Source organism: Capra hircus, chromosome 19 (assembly GCF_001704415.2).
Source record: "Capra hircus breed San Clemente chromosome 19, ASM170441v1, whole genome shotgun sequence".
In the NCBI taxonomy this organism is placed as follows: domain Eukaryota; kingdom Metazoa; phylum Chordata; class Mammalia; order Artiodactyla; family Bovidae; genus Capra; species Capra hircus.
In genome coordinates this window covers 61,493,258-61,509,127 of record NC_030826.1, presented here as the reverse complement: position 1 = coordinate 61,509,127, position 15,870 = coordinate 61,493,258, and the positions used below count along the sequence as shown (strand labels likewise).

At 48.6% G+C, this 15,870-nt stretch overlaps 1 protein-coding gene across 15 annotated transcripts in view; it reads left to right on the top strand.

Moving 5' to 3' along the window:
• CEP112 (centrosomal protein 112) overlaps positions 1-15,870 on the top strand; it is a 315,819-nt gene that overhangs the window by 235,819 nt on the left and 64,130 nt on the right. For all 15 annotated transcript variants that reach the window (XM_018063966.1, XM_018063968.1, XM_018063965.1 and 12 more), the window contains one exon: positions 10,462-10,524. In XM_018063966.1, the coding sequence (XP_017919455.1) occupies positions 10,462-10,524 (63 nt within the window). The remainder of the gene's footprint in view (positions 1-10,461; positions 10,525-15,870) is intronic.

Genomic DNA, 15,870 nt, shown 5'->3' with positions numbered 1-15,870 from the left:
CGTTTCTCATGATGTACTCGGCATAGAAGTTAAATAAGCAGGGTGACAATATACAGCCTTGATGTACTCCTTTCCCTGTTTGGAACCAGTCTGTTGTTCCATGTCCAGTTCTAACTGTTGCTTCCTGACCTGCATACAGATTTCTCAAGAGGCAGGTCAGGGGGTCTGGTATTCCCACCTCTTTCAGAATTTTTCAGAGTTTGTTGTAGTGCAGTAGAATCAAAAATTAGATCATTTCGGAAAACTAGAAAACAGACTTTTTGGACTAATTGGAAAAATAAGAAGGCACACATACACAAGAGAGGAATTGAGGACTAGGACTGGAGACCCAGAAAAGACTGAAAGATGCTGAGAGTTAATGAGCAGCTGTCCAGGGGAGCCTGGTGGGCTGCCGTCTGTGGGGTCACAGAGTCGGACACGACTGAAGTGACGCAGCAGCAGCAGGGCACCAGCAGCACTGACAGTCTCCAGCATTCATCAGCTGGCAAGGAGGTGAGCGAGTGTGGTACGTCCGCACAGTGGGGTAGTGTTTGACAGCCGCACGCCACCACAAAAGCGTGCTGAGAGGGACAGCCCAGACACAACAGGCCTCTGTGGTGAGACTCCAGTTATACGCCGTGTCCTGGGTGGGGAAATCCAAAGAGACAGACAGAAATCAGTGGTTGCCAGTGGCTTCGGGGGAGGATGTGACCACGCGTGGGTGTGGGGTTTCTTTCTGAGGTGATGGAAGTGTCCTGGAATTCAGCAGTGGTGATCGAGGTGCAGCTGTATGAATGCACTGAGAAACACTGACTTGTGCAGAGTCAAGTGTGAACTTCGTGAAATGTGAAGTAATTGTATCTTACTAAAGCTGTTGAAGCTGAAACGCCAATACTTTGGCCGCCAGATGCGAAGAGCTGACTCATTTGAAAAGACCCTGATGCTGGGAAAGATTGAGGGCAGGCAGAGAAGGGGACAACAGAGGATGAGATGGTTGGATGGCATCACAGACTCGACGGACGTGAGTTTGGGTAAACTCCGGGAGTTGGTGATGGACAGGGAGGCCTGGCGTGCTGCAGTTCATGGGCTTCCAAAGAGTCGGACACGACTGAGCAACTGAGCTGAATTGAACTGAAACCTATTATTAAAAATAGGAAATTGGCAGTGCCAAGTGTGTTTGAAAGTATGGAACAAAAAGAGTGCTCACACTGTGGTGAGAATACAAAACGTCGGTGGCGTCATCCTGCAGAGATGAGCATTCGCTTCGTGGACTGTCAGTTCAGCTCATAAGTGTGTGCCCCAGAAAGTCATAAATACATACCAGAAGGCGCGTACTGGGCTGTGCACACCAGCACAGCTCGTGGGGGAGGAAACTGGAAAAGCCCAAGTGCCCCTTAACAGATGAGTTAGAGTAGACTAGAGCCGTGAAAGTGAAGGAAACACAGCTGCAGATGAAACATCGAGAATGAGTCTTGGAGACAATGTGGTGTGAGACACCGTGTGTTTCGGGAAATTACATAGAGCGTGGTTATTTGTATAAAGATTAAAAAGTAGTAAAGGTAAGTGATAAGTTAGAGGTACTTACACAGGTAATATTTTCTAAGTCAGGCAGTAAATAATATCTAAGAGTTGCTGATTCTCAGGTGCGAGGAGATGCAGTGGGCCAGGAGGAGGCGCTGGCATCTGCAGTGCGGGATGTTAAGTTGTGTGGTCATCTCAGGAGGGTTCTTTATCATGCTTCATAAACACACAAAATATTTGCCCTGTATGTGTCCGTTATTATAAACAGTGACAGATAAAAGTCATTAGCAATCTCAAAAGCCACAGAGTGCCCCAGACTTGGGGATAATTCAGAAAGAAAATTGCTTCCTTAGTAAAGAATCAGAGGCAAGTAGTTATTTTTATGGACTTGAAGTGGAAGAATGAAGAAGAGTGAGGAGAGTTGGCTCAGTGGTAAAGAACCCGCCTGCCAGTGTGGGAGACATGGGTTCAATCCCTCGTCTGGGGAGATCCCCTGGAGGAGGGCATGGCAACCCACTCCAGTATTCTTGCCTGGAGAATCCCATGGACAGAGGAGCCTGGGGGGCTACAGTCCGTGGAGTCTCAAAGAGTCGGACGCAACTGTGCACGCTCGCGCACATACTGGGAGAGTTGCCCACAAAACCCTGATTCGGGAAGCCACTCTTCTCATGCCTGGCACTGCCAGTCTGTAAGCTCAGCGGTCGCTCGGCTCTGTCTCATTTCCGCTTCACCCCCTGGAGAACGCAGCCTGCCTCAGCCGTCAGCACCCCTCAGCCAGCTTGCCCTGAGTCCTCAGTCTGCCGGCTTCCCCTCCTGCTCACTCTTCCTTCCCCTGCGGTTCTGCTCCTCCATAAAGAGCTGGCCTTGGTCCTCCTTGCAGGGCCAACTCACCGCCCTCTGCTCACTTGCTGTCCTGAACGTCCACCGCACGTGCATGGCTGAACCTCAGTCCAGTTTAATCTCTGTTGTCCACTTGATCTGCACCTTATAAAATCGTGGCCAGGGAAGGTAGATGATTCGCCCGTGCTCACACCACCCACGCTGGTTTAACATCAGAGCTGGTGCTGTTAACCAGCATGCCCCACCGTGCACCGTTTGGCAGCTGTGGGCCTCGTCAGTCAGAGCAGCTGACGTTGATGAAGAAGACCTCTGTGTGCAGACCAAACGGGAGCCTTGGCACCATACTCCTTGTTGCCAAACATTTCAGATGTTAGTTTCAGTGAATTGGTGCGGTGAGTCTCTCGATACTGGCGACCCTGGAGAAGCACATGAAACTACGCGAGCGCTGAGCCATTTTCCGTAAAGAAGATCTAATGACTAGACCTCAAGGCTGCCCTCTCAGCGCCTTTCTGAGCTTCCAGATTATCCGTGAAAGGGGCCAGAGCGTTTGTTAAGTGTCGAGATTATTGCTTTATGTTGAACTCTCTGCAAGCCTAGCGTCGCAACTTCCTGTGAATGCATCATTCTATAAGTTTCCTGCTAATACTCATCACGTTATACAAGTGAGGCAAAAGTAGAAAGTTTTCTGAAATAGGTAAAAACATTAATGGGATCTGTGAGTATGCCAAGTCAGGACATCTAACTCCTAGATTCAAACTTTATTTGAAATAATTGATTGCTTGACCAGTAATTCAATTAGAATCATTTTACCATGTTTTGATGTCCGAAGTCACATATTTGAAACAGATCTTCTCCCTGCTTCCTGAAAGTGCCCTGCCAATGACTGTGGCAGTCACCTATAGATCTACTGAGTATATTTAAAGTGTATACCGTGTATGCTGCAGTTTGTTAAATACAGCAGTCATTTTCTTTAACATCTGTCAAATCCTGCAACATTAGACTTTGGCATAAAGCATGACAACGAAGACATGAAAATATTATAGAAGGTAGAGAATCTTAAAAAAATTAATTGGCCCCGTTTACATTTGGTCTTTGATGATAAATTCTTTTTTGCACATCAGAGAATAGCTGCTTCTTCCCTGGAGCAAAATAAAGTTTTTTTTTTCTCCTTCATTCTCTCAAAGTTTGTGTTTCTGCCCAAGTATTAAATGCATTTCAGTTTCTGTGGCCTGTGCTTCAGAGAACTTCTCCGAGGGTGAGCTTTTGAAATGTGATTAGATCTTAATTCTTTAACTGTTTTCATAAGCTTGTTTCACAGTTTGCATTCTTACTCAGTAATGGGAAGAAACCCCATGTAAATCTTACATGATCATTTATGGGTGTTAGCCACGTAAGCATGTACGTTGCAATGGTGAGAAAATGAGTCTCTTGAATTACAGGGAGGGCAGAAAGCCAGCTGCCCCCCGTTATTCTTTAGGTTGTCTGTCACAGACCTGAAGACCAATCATTTTAGTCCACAGTACTGACCACAGTTATCAAATCTGTGTAGAGAATGCATCCAGCGTTCATCTGGCATATTCAGAAATGGGGCCAAGTTCAGGAATATGGGCATTTTTTCTGAGAATGGATCCATCATAGTCACTGAGGATAATCAATGGTGATATTGATAATGACATCACAGCCCTTTTCCAAAACTGTCTAGTTTCTTCCTTCTTTAATAGAGAATGTAGCTCCTTACCAAAAAAATGGGCATTGACCAAACCCAAAACACTTGGGGCTCCTACTTACTAGGTTAAGGTTCTGGGTAAAGCAACAATATAAAATGACTTAAATCAACTTTCTAAAAATGAATCGAAACTGAAGAATCACTGAGTATGACATTTGCTAATGTTTTGCAGTTTAGACCAGTCTGCCGTTTTCTCAAGTTAGAATTTGCACATGACGGTGGAAAGGCAGGAGTCTCTAATTGAAGCGCCCTTTCTTGTGATGATTGCCGCACACTGAGAACTTAACTGGGACTCAGAGTAAGACTCAGATGTTCCAGGCGCAACAGCAGGACTCGATCTCATCGGCAGTAACTTCGTGCGGAGACAGAGGGTTATTAGGCTCATCATGGTGATCACTTCGTAACATATGCAGATACCAGGCCATTCTTCAGGACACCGGAAACTAACAAGATAGTGTATGTCGACTCTATTTCGATTTAAAACAGAGAGTCATCTTGTGCTGTCTTGTGCTGCTAGGTGGAGAACTCTGCTCAGCAGTCTGTAATAACCTGTGCAGAAAAGGGATCTGAAAAAAGAGGAGATATGCATATATAGCAAATACTAATAATGTACGTACCTTTGCTACGGACCTGAAACTAACACGCCACTGTAAGTCAGCTGTGGACCAATGTAAAATTAAAATGTTTAAAGTTAAAAAATATTTTCAGTTTAAAAGCTTACCAAAAAATCATCTTATGTTAAAATTTATCATTGACCACTCCCTAATAAAGATGAGCTGGAAATTCTAGGGAAAAAATTAGAGCGGAAACAATGGCTTCAGAAATACCCTGGTGCATGCAAACATTCGTTGCTGTTGTTGTTGTTCAATCAGTAAGTCGTGTCCGACTCTTTGCAGCCCCGTGAACTGTAGCCCCCCAGGCCCCTCTGTCCAGGGGATTCTCCAGGCAGGAATACTGGAGTGGGCTGCCACGCCCTCCTGCAGGGAATCTTCTGACCCAGGGGTCGAACCTGTGTCTTCTGCATCACAGGCAGAGTCTTTGCCGTTGAGCCACCAGGGAAGCACTTCCTCTGCTGTCCGTCAAAGATGTGCCCAATTTCCAAGGTCTTAACTGAAGCTGTCTGCATTTCATCTTCAGTTTTGAAGGATATTTTCGCTAAGTATGCAATTCTAGATTGACAATTTTTTTGCTTTCAGCACTTTAAAGATTCGTTATGTTATCTTTTGACTCGTATAGTTTCAGATGAAAAATCCTCACTCTTATCTTTTTAATGTATCCTTTTTCTGGATTTTTTTTAAGATTTTACCTTTATTTCAGTTCTTGCGATTTGATTATGATATATCTGATTTGATTTTCATTGTCTTTCTTTATTGTTGTGGTTCATTGATCTTCAACTTGTGGGTTTATAGTTTTCTTCACGTTGGAAATTTTCCCACAATTATGTCTTTAAATATTTTCCCAAACCTTCTCCTGGTAAACAGTTTCACATATGTTAAGAGAAGGCAATGGCACCCCACTCCAGTACTGTTGCCTGGAACATCCCATGGATGGAGGAGCCTGCTAGGCTGTAGTCCATGCTAAGGGTTGGACACGACTGAGCGACTTCCCTTTCACTTTTCACTTCCATGCATTGGAGAAGGAAATGGCAACCCCCTCCAGTGCTCTTGCCTGGAGAATCCCAGGGACGGGGGAGCCTGGTGGGCTGCCGTCCACGGGGTCGCACAGAGTCGGACACGACTGAAGCACCTTAGCAGCAGCAGTTGCCATGACACAGTCTCAGCGGGGCGTTAGGTTCGGTGCTCTATCCCCCGATGGCCGCTTGGTGCTTACGATGCCTTTTCTCCGTATTCAGTGATCTGCAGTGCCAGATCTGCCGTCCCACCAGTGAACGTTCCTTTCAGATAACAGATTACTGTGCGCTAGGCTGTTGAGTCCTTTTTTCGGTCTGTTTCTCTCTTCACTGTGTTCAAGGTTTTGTTTAAATACTTGGGTCTGGTTTTAATTAGCGTTGTAAAATCTCTGTCTACTGGTTCCTCCATCTCTGTCACTTCTGGGGCCGAGTCTGTGGCCTGACTTCTCTCCTGCACACGCATTCCTGCTCCTCCTCCTGTCCGCTTATCTTTGGTCCTTCGGATCCAGTGTCTGCCTCCCGGACAAAGGCAGGGCGCGTGCTGGACTTATCTCGCCAGTCTCCCTGCCCTTCCCAGGGGCACGGACCTGTGCTTCCTGCTCCCACATCACGTCTGACAGCAGCGCTTCCTGCACCTCTTCTAGCTCCTGGCTGTTTACACACCAGGCAATGCACAGCCCCAGGTACTCTATCCCGGGCAAATGTAAAGTGTGAATTTTATTTATGCTTTCAAACTTATACCTTTATTTTGCGGTACAACACGGAGATTTTTCAAGTTGGAAAGCTCTGTGAATATATTAAATACAAGTATTTGTTATGAATTCTCTGAATATTTCTGCTGGCAGAGCAGTACAACAGTTCCATATTAGCACCTGGCACCAGTGTCCATAACCACACTCACAGTGTTTGACGAAGCAGCAGGTGGATTCCTGCAAAGCTTACGAATAGGAAAAACTGCACAGGAAACCGAGCTTTGTGCTGCATTTCAAGGTTCCGGGAAGCATCTTTCTCTTCAATCCTAAAAACAAATATATTATTCAAAAATGTGTGCCATTATATTTTTAAAGAAACTTCTCTATATAAGATCTGGGCTTGCCTTGAATATGAATATTCTAGATGAGTCTCCTAATTTTCATCTCCCCAGGTCACGTTCTTGGAAATCATGAATGCCTGGACTTTTACCACTAATGATAGGAAATGAGAAAAAAAGGCGGGGGGGGGGGGGCGCGGGTGGAGAATGAAGGACTCTTTTGGAATTAAGACAAAATACCCTGCAGGAAAAAGGTAGCAATTAAGATGATTAACCATCAACACTTTTGTGAAAGTTATCTGGTGCTCCTTTCCAGGAGGGTTTGAAACCCAAGAGTTTGATGGGAATCACAGAGAAAGTGATTGAATACACTTAACTCTTGAGCAGAGAAGAGGGAGCGGAGGAAGCGGCCGGGAGCGGCAGAGGGAGCCGAGCATGGGGGCGGGAGGCCAGGCCACCAGGGCCGGGAGGTCGAAGGACAGCAGCGAAAGCAAAGTCGCTTTCTCGTTTTAAGACTTTCCTCTCATCTGTTATTCTGCGTCTGTTCAGGCCATGCTACAGATGATGGTTGGAAAATTGTGTTTCTAAATAGTAACCAGAGCTGTAAAAATAAGATTTAGATGAAAATAACTAACCCTAACCTAATTTTATGTATGAAAATAAAATGGACAGTCAGTACATCCTGAGAATAAAATTATTCAGAAGTGTGTTAGAAGCAGTTTGCATCAAAACTGAGCTGTAGCGTTTCAGCAGTGCTAAACTGGAGCTTTTTAGACCAACTTAAGAGGAGTTCAGAACCCAGACAGCTGTGATTTAGGCTCAAACAGTAATGGCCTTGGAGGGTGACACGTTCATTTTATTTCCTCAGTTAGTCTCATTATTCCCCAGAGTGTTGGTTCTGCTCCTTGTTGGCAAGTCCTGGAGGTGTTCATGTCTCACCAGCTGGCCTCACTTTAAAGCCAGCATTGTCGATTCCGAGTGGCCAGAATGCTTCCTGGATCCCTGGGGCTCAGATTGACCCTCTGCCTCTTCTCTGCCTGGTTTCCCAGGTGACTTGCCACCTGTCCACACACCTGGACTCTCCCAGAAGCCTCCTCTGCCGGCCCTGTAGAGGTCCTCGCGAACCTCTCCTGCACCCCGCACCGGGGATGACAGGCCTCACCGCCCACCCCATCCTCTACTCGAGGACACGACTCCGCTAAGCTTAGCCCCCGGCTCTGCCCCCTCCACAGCCAGGCCTCCCGTCTCCTACACACAGCTGTGCTGTCCTCCTACTTGCCCTGCAGCCTCCAGCCCATCTCTCCGTTGTTTGGTAGCAGAGTCTGGACCCCTCATCTCCCGGGCTCCCCGGGGCACTGGCCCACTCGGCTCACTCGGCTCACGTCTGGACCACCAGTCTCCCTCATGCCCACCTTGACACTCTGGAAGTATTGATGAAGGCATCTTTAAAAAGTACTGGCCGAGACAGATGCACCTCGTGAGTTTCTCCACGGCCTCGGTTTCCTCGACAGTGGTTTATCAGTCATGGAGCCGCAGGGATGAGTCCCTGGGAGAGCAGCCTCAGTCAGGCCCGGCCCCTCTTGGGGCTCCAGATGGGAGGGCCTCGAGGCAGCGGGGGAGCTTGTCATGAAGCGCAGGGCTGCATAGTCAGCTCGGGTCCTGTAACAGACCCACATGGGCGCCTTGTCAGGAGCAGAAACGTGCCCCCAGCAGCTGGGGGGGTGGGAGCCCGCGGTGGGCGCCGGCGGGACCCCCTCCCGCCCCGCCCCGACGCACACGCCTTCTCGTTGCCACTGTGCCCTGGCTGGCAGGGCCTCTTCTTACAGGCCGATCCTGGCTCCAGAGCCCCAGCCCGCAACCCAGTGACCCCCAAACGATGCTGTGTGTGTCTGTCTGTCTGTCTGTCTCAGCTTGTCCGACTCTGTGCAACCCCATTGACCGTGGCCCGCCAGGCCGCTCTGTCCATGGGATTCTCCAGGCAGGAACGCTGGAGTGAGTTGCCATGCCCTCCTCCACGGCATCTTCCCAACCCAGGGATCAAACCTGTGTCCTGCATTGCAGGTGGATTCTTTACCATCTGAGCCTCACTCCAAACACCACCACTTGGAGATGGGTTTGTTCCCTGGATAGATAGAATGAGAGAGGAGACCCAGGGCTAAATTAAAACGGAATTTTCCAAGAATCAATGTCCTGAGCATCTAGACGCCCTTCTGAAAACCTCAGTCACCAGGTGTGCGCCTTCAGGCGGTAAACCCAAGGGCGCAGTGCTGGGCGGTCAGATGATGGCGTGGGAGAGTCCCGGAGCCAGCACGCGCCCATCCCCAGGCCTGCCGGTTCTAGAGGGCCACGCTTTAAGTAAGAAAGAACACCAAAGGTCACCCAAAATGCAAAGCAATTTCTAAGGTGAAAAACAGACCAAAACGGGCTGGCTCAGCAAGGAAATAGAGGGAACTAAGGAAAAATACACATGCTCTAGAGAGCAGAAAGAAAACGTGTGTGTGTGTGCATGGACGCACAGACGTGTCTGGGTGTGTATGAAGTCAGGCCCCAGGGAGCAGTGGGACCCTGAGAGGCCCTGGGCCAGCGCTCCAGCCGGTTCGGGGCCTGCTCCCCTGTGGGCTGGTCCCGGCTCCCTCATGCCCTGTGAGTGCCGCTGGGGCGGGTTACTGAAGCTCGCTGCACCTCAGCTTCCTCGGCCCTTATCAAAGGGGGCGTGATGGTGCTGTTCAGAGAACAGCAGAGCTCCTGGAAATATCAATCGCATGGCAGAATTTTTTAAAAACCCAAAGTTGAGAAATCAGTACAAAATATTAACATCAAAAAGACAAGGTAATAGCAAATAGAAACGATAAGAAAAAGAGACGATAAACCTGAGAGGTCTAGTCCTCAGAGCTGAAAGACAGGCGGTCGGAGAGAGGAGACAGAGGGAGGGAGGGTTGGGGGAAAAGGGAGGGAACAGACAGTCATAACCAAAGCCTGTCCTAGAATGAGGGCCACAAGCCCAGACCGACAGGGCCAGCGTGCTGCCTGCACCGTGCGTGGGGGGGAGGCCGGGGGCTTCACCATGACCTCCCCCGGCTCGGAGGATAAAATGGAGACGCGAGGCTCCCAGAGACAGCAAAGCAGCTCACACACAGGCCCGGAGCTGCAATGCAAAGGAGAGGACGCAGTGCTTGGGGTGTGGGCCGGTTCTGGGAAGGCCACCCCACTTCCCGGGCACAAACACTGTGCGATTTAGCTGCACTTGTCACTCCAGGAAAGGAGGGCAGGGCAGGGGCTCAGATCTCAGCTCAGTGCCTCTGAGCCTCCCCTCCGCCTCGGTCAGGAGCATCCAGTTCTTTCATCTCTAAACTAAGGGAAAGGGCATGACGTTTGCCCCCCTCCTCCGCACCGCCCCTCTCCCCTGACTTCTTCCCCCTCTTTCCTGCCTCTGCCCCTGCACGTCTGAGCCGGCACGCTTGTGCTGGGTCTATTTCTGTCTCTCCTTCTCCCTTTCTCTTTCCACAGAAGTCTGTGTTTGCCTAATAATTGGCAGGAGAGAGCTTTTTTTTCTCTTTTGCTTTTTAAGTGATGAATAGTTGGCGTTAGATCAAAGGCAAGGCCTGTGGTTTTCTGGCCGCCCCAGAAGGGCGTTGCGGCTGGCGGCCGGCCCAGCGCCTGGTGACGGGCGTGTGCAGAGACGCCACGCTGACAGGTCACTGTGTGTGTGTGTGCTCCTGTCCGTGTGTTTTTCAGGCCAACAGCAGGCTGAAGCAGATTGAGAAGGAATACACCCAGAAGCTGGCCAAGTCTTCTCAGGTAAGAACGTTAAACAAAGCAGAGCAAAACCAAAGCAAACGAGAAAGAAACCTCAGCATAGAGGGGTTTGTACTTTAGAGCTCAACGCACTTCTTTGCAGTCTTTTTATGGATGAGTACCATATTTTGATAAGTGTGTGTATAAATAAAACAGGGTTTTAATATTTCAGTCTCAGTTTTTAAAAATCAGGCAAATCGAACCATTTGAACCAACACACACAGCCAAGTCACAGCACACGTGTGCTCAGATGTTGTAAAACCAGCCTGTGCACTTGGACAAGCCCAGGCCAAACCACCCGTCACAAGGGCAGGAGATACGCGCCTGCACTTGTGATGGAAATGCTTGTGATGCCGTCCAGCTCTCCTGCAGTGTTCCATGTTTCTTCACCTAAATGCTGATTTCAAACTGCAGCGCCGGAGAAGACCCTTGAGAATCCCTTGGACAGCATGGAGATCCAACCAGTAAGTCCTAAAGGAAGCCAGTCCTGAAGACTGATTGAAAGGACTGATGCTGACACTCTGATATTTTGGTCTTTTGAAGTGAAGAGCTGACTCATTGGAAAAGACCCTGATGCTGGGAAAGATTGAGGGCAGGAAGAGAAGGGGGTGTCAGAGGATGAGATGGCTGGATGGCATCACTGACTCAGTGGACACTTGCTGTACTTGTCACTCAGTTGTGTCCAGTTCTTGGCGACCCCATGGACTGTAGCCCACCAGGCCCCCTCTGTCCATGGGATTCTCCAGGCAAGAATACTGGAGTGGGTTGCCATGCCCTCCTCCAGGAGATCTTCCCAACCCCAGGATGGAACCCAGGTCTCCCACATTGCAGGCAGATTCTTTACTGTCTGAGCCACCAGGAAAGCCCCTCAATGGACATGGATTTGGACAGTTTGGTCCCTCCTGGTGAGGGACCAGGAGGCCTTCTGTGCTGCAGTCCACGAGGTTGCGAAGAGTCAGACACAACTGAGTGGCTGAACAGCAACAGCAAAAGGCTGCTTAACAACAAGATTCAAAACGGCAAGTATACCGAGTTAAATTAGCAGCTCCACTGTTGACTCCTTTTGGGGGAAGGAAACTTTGCCAGCCCGCGCCCCAGCGGCCGTGCTGGCTGTGCCGCTGTTGCAGAAGCTGGAGTGGGAGGTTTTCTGCCCCAGTCATTACGAAGATCTCCTTTGGTGTCACCCAGGGGATCCCAAGCATTCCTTAGCTGTGTGAGTCATTCTGGAATAAACAAATGCTGATTTTCATGTTACCGATGGTGAGATTAAGCCATTTCATTTTGTAGACTTCATATCTACTGATTTTTTAAATCAGCTTTCCTTAGTATTTTCGCCGTGAGTACAGTGAGATGCTCAAACTACTGCACAGTTGCACTCGTCTCATATGCTAGTAAAGTAATGCTCAAAATTCTCCAAGCCAGGCTTCAGCAATATGTGAACCATGAACTCCCTGACATTCAAGCTGGTTTTAGAAAAGGCAGAGGAACCAGAGATCAAATTGCCAACATCCGCTGGATCATGGAAAAAGCAAAAGAGTTCCAGAAAAACATCTATTTCTGCTTTATTGACTATGCCAAAGCCTTTGACTGTGTGGATCACAATAAACTGTGGAAAATTATGAAAGAGATGGGAATACCAGACCACCTGACCTGCCTCTTGAGAAATCTGTATGCAGGTCAGGAAGCAACAGTTAGAACTGGACATGGAACAACAGACTGGTTACAAATAGGAAAAGGAGTCCGTCAAGGCTGTATATTGTCACCCTGCTTATTTAACTTCTATGCAGAGTACACCATGAGAAATGCTGGACTGGAAGAAGCACAAGCTGGAATCAAGATTGCCAGGAGAAATATCAATAACCTCAGATATGCAGATGACACTACCCTTATGGCAGAAAGTAAAGAGGAGCTGAGGAGCCTCTTGATGAAAGTGAAAGAGGAGAGCGAAAAAGTTGGCCTAAAGCTCAACATTCAGAAAACGAAGATCATGGCATCCGGTCCCATCACTTCATGGGAAATAGATGGGAAAGCAGTGGAAACGGTGTCAGACTTTGTTTTTTGGGGCTCCAGAATCACTGCAAATGGTGACTGCAGCCATGAAATTAAAAGATGCTTACTCCTTGGAAGAAAAGTTATGACCAACCTAGATAGTATATTCAAAAGCAGAGACATTACTTTGCTGACTAAGGTCCGTCTAGTCAAGGCTATGGCTTTTCCAGTGGTCATGTATGGATGTGAGAGTTGGACTGTGAAGAAGGCTGAGCACCAAAGAATTGATGCTTTTGAACTGTGGTGTTGGAGAAGACTCTTGAGAGTCCCTTGGACTGCAAGGAGATCCAAGCAGTCCATTCTGAAGGTGATCAACCCTGGGATTTCTTTGGAAGGAATGATGCTAAAGCTGAAGCTCCAGTACTTTGGTCACCTCATGCGAAGAGTTGACTCATTGGAACTAACTCTGATGCTGGGAGGGATTGGGGGCAGGAGAAGAAAGGGATGACCGAGGATGAGATGGCTGGATGGCATCACGGACTCGATGGATGTGAGTCTGAGTGAACTCCGGGAGATGGTGATGAACAGGGAGGCCTGGCATGCTGCAGTTCATGGGGTCGCAGAGTCGGACACGACTGAGCGACTGAACCGAACTGAACAGTGAGATGTGGCAGTCAGCTGAAATGTCTGTGCCTTTCTGCAGGTCACCAAACAGTGGTGTTACTGGCAACACCACAGCAAAGCGATAATAAAATGGCGGAATTTATGGGTCTCTGAGCATACTGACTGGAGGAGGATTCTTTCCTGGGAAATCCCATGGACAGAGGAGCCTGGCGGGCTAGGGCCCCAGGGGTCGCTGAGAGTCGGACACGACTGTTCAGCTGGAGGACAGCAGCAGCAATCACAGTGGCGCATCCAGTCCTCGTCCCCAGGAACCCGGGTTAGAAGCTGTTCCTGGCCCCACTGTTCATTTGAGAAAACAGAGACTCAGAGAGGGGAGGCCACACAGGTCAGCACGTGACTAAGCCCAGAGCCAGCCTGTCCTCCAGCTGGAACGGAAACTCTCAACCTGACGCCACCCGTCTGACCCAACCCTCACGTTTCTAATATGGCAAAACTCTGCTGAATACCTATGAAATTTCTTAGGTTCTACAGTTATTGGTAAAATGTGACGTATAGTCCCCATCCTATGGGGAAAGCAAGAAGTCTCTGTCTAAGTGAAGACTGATGTGTTTATCTGAAAGCTGAAGGCAATTCTTGATTGCCCTTCTCCCGAGAAGGAAAACGGGGAAATGTTCTTTTTAATCCAATGAGAAAGGTTCTTCTAATCAAAAGAAATCTTATTACTCCAAGAGCTAAACTAGAACATGAAAACACCCCAGCTGGCATCCCCTCACATCCTGCTTGTGGTGCTTTATGCTAAATGGGGAGGCAGGAGGCAGCTGAGAGTGAGAAGTGAGACCGCTAATGGGAATGCCAGGATGAGCAGGGTGCTGACGTTTATCTCAGGAAAGGTGTGGAGGAGCCTGACTAGTCCTCGGTAAAACAGATGGAACCTGCGTGGTGTGGAAGCACGCCTGAGCCTTCTGAACACACCTGCCCCACCACTTGGGTGACCAGGAGCCCGTTACCTGCCGCCTCTGGAGTTCCCTGCGCTCACTTGTGAAACAAGGGGCAGCGGTGACCTCAGAGCCGCTTGGCGCAGGGAGGGCCTGGCACCCAGCGAAGGCCTTCACGCTGTGAGTTCTCACCAGAGCTCGAGAGACAGGAGAGCAGGGGGCGGAGGATGGAAAAGAATGGAAGGAGCAAGAAATTGGTTATTTTAAATTTATTTTGGGGTGCTCAAGAATTGATTAAACCTCCCTCCAAAATCTGGAGAGGCAGTGGGGTGCTGACCATTTCCCCCAGTAGGGACGAGCAGGAGGCAGGGAGCAGAAATCAGCTGTGACCACCATCACATCCGTAAGTGAAGGGCAGGGCGACCCCCGGATAGAGGGTCCCCACCCCCTGGCCCGACCTTCTCGTAAGAGGCGGGATGGGCTGACAGGACGAACGTTTTGTTTGCCCACCACAGTGTGAACCTTGCTGTGCACGTAAGCACGCGTGCATGTTTCCATCTGTGAACTGGCCTTTGAGAAGCACTGGCGTACAACCCAGTCAGTTCAAAGAAGCAGATGATTTAAAAATAAACAGTATGAGACAGAACTGCAGGCCGACTTTCACTGTTTTCCTGAGACAGTTTGCTGGAGTCTCTAACTCGTATCTCAGCTGAGGGGAGTGCCAAAAGCAAAACTGCCTAACTGTATCAGATTTTAAATCCTTCTCTCAAAAAAAAAAAAAAAAAGCAGCAAGAGGAACGCGTTAGTAATGAATGCATGGCACCTAGGGGAGCATCAGGTTAAATTTGGAAAATATTTTAAATATTTTCCTCCTTTGAAGGAACTTACTTCATCCTTAAGATTTTATCAAGCGGTAGGACCTCGTGGTTCATGGCCCCTGCGCCCTTGGGGACCCGGGACGGTGCCGCCCGACTCCCCCCCCAGGACGTCCCCCCGATGGTGACGCTGGCACCCTCCCTGGGCACATTGCCAGACACAGTTTCCATCAGAACCGCACGTTTGTTCTTTTTTGTCTTAATATCACATACTGGCCTTGCCTCTCCACCCTTCATGTGCTCTTTCCCACTCAATGGACTTACCTGGTGGCCGTTTTTCAAAGAGAAGTCTTGCCATCTTATAGGAATGCAGACAGTGTGGAGAAGTGCTGGCGGAGCCCACCCTCGGCCCCCCGTGCCCCCGCTGGTGCAGAGCGGAGCGCAGGCACAGCCCCCTGCCCATGCCCAGAGGGCACACACACCCCCTCCCGCTTACTCCTAGGATCTTTCTTCAGTGTTTGCCAAACCTTGCCAAGTACATTGTACTTTAAAGAAGAGTTTTATGAAAATCTTGACTATACTATGATCTGAAAAACAAGAGTTAAAAATGAAAGCCTACCCTCTGTTTAGAACCCTGTTACTTTTGAGACCTAGTAAGATCACTGACATTTATGCAGAGTAGACATTGCTTGGCAGTAATGATGAACTATCATAGCTTTCAGTGGTTACGTTGTTCCCAGCATTAGCTCCATATAACTTTCCTTTTGCTTCCCCATATACTAATTTTCAATATCCACGTGGAAATGTTCTAATCCACTTCCTCTAAAGCTAACACGGGGTAGACGGTTAGTTGAGTTGTGGCATTTTGTTCTATGATTTTTAATATGATTAAATCAAAACCAGTAGGGTTTGATTATGATTGTGTGTGTCAGTTTTTGTTTTTCTGAGAAACTTTTTGAATTATTATTCTATGAAAAGACTGTGTG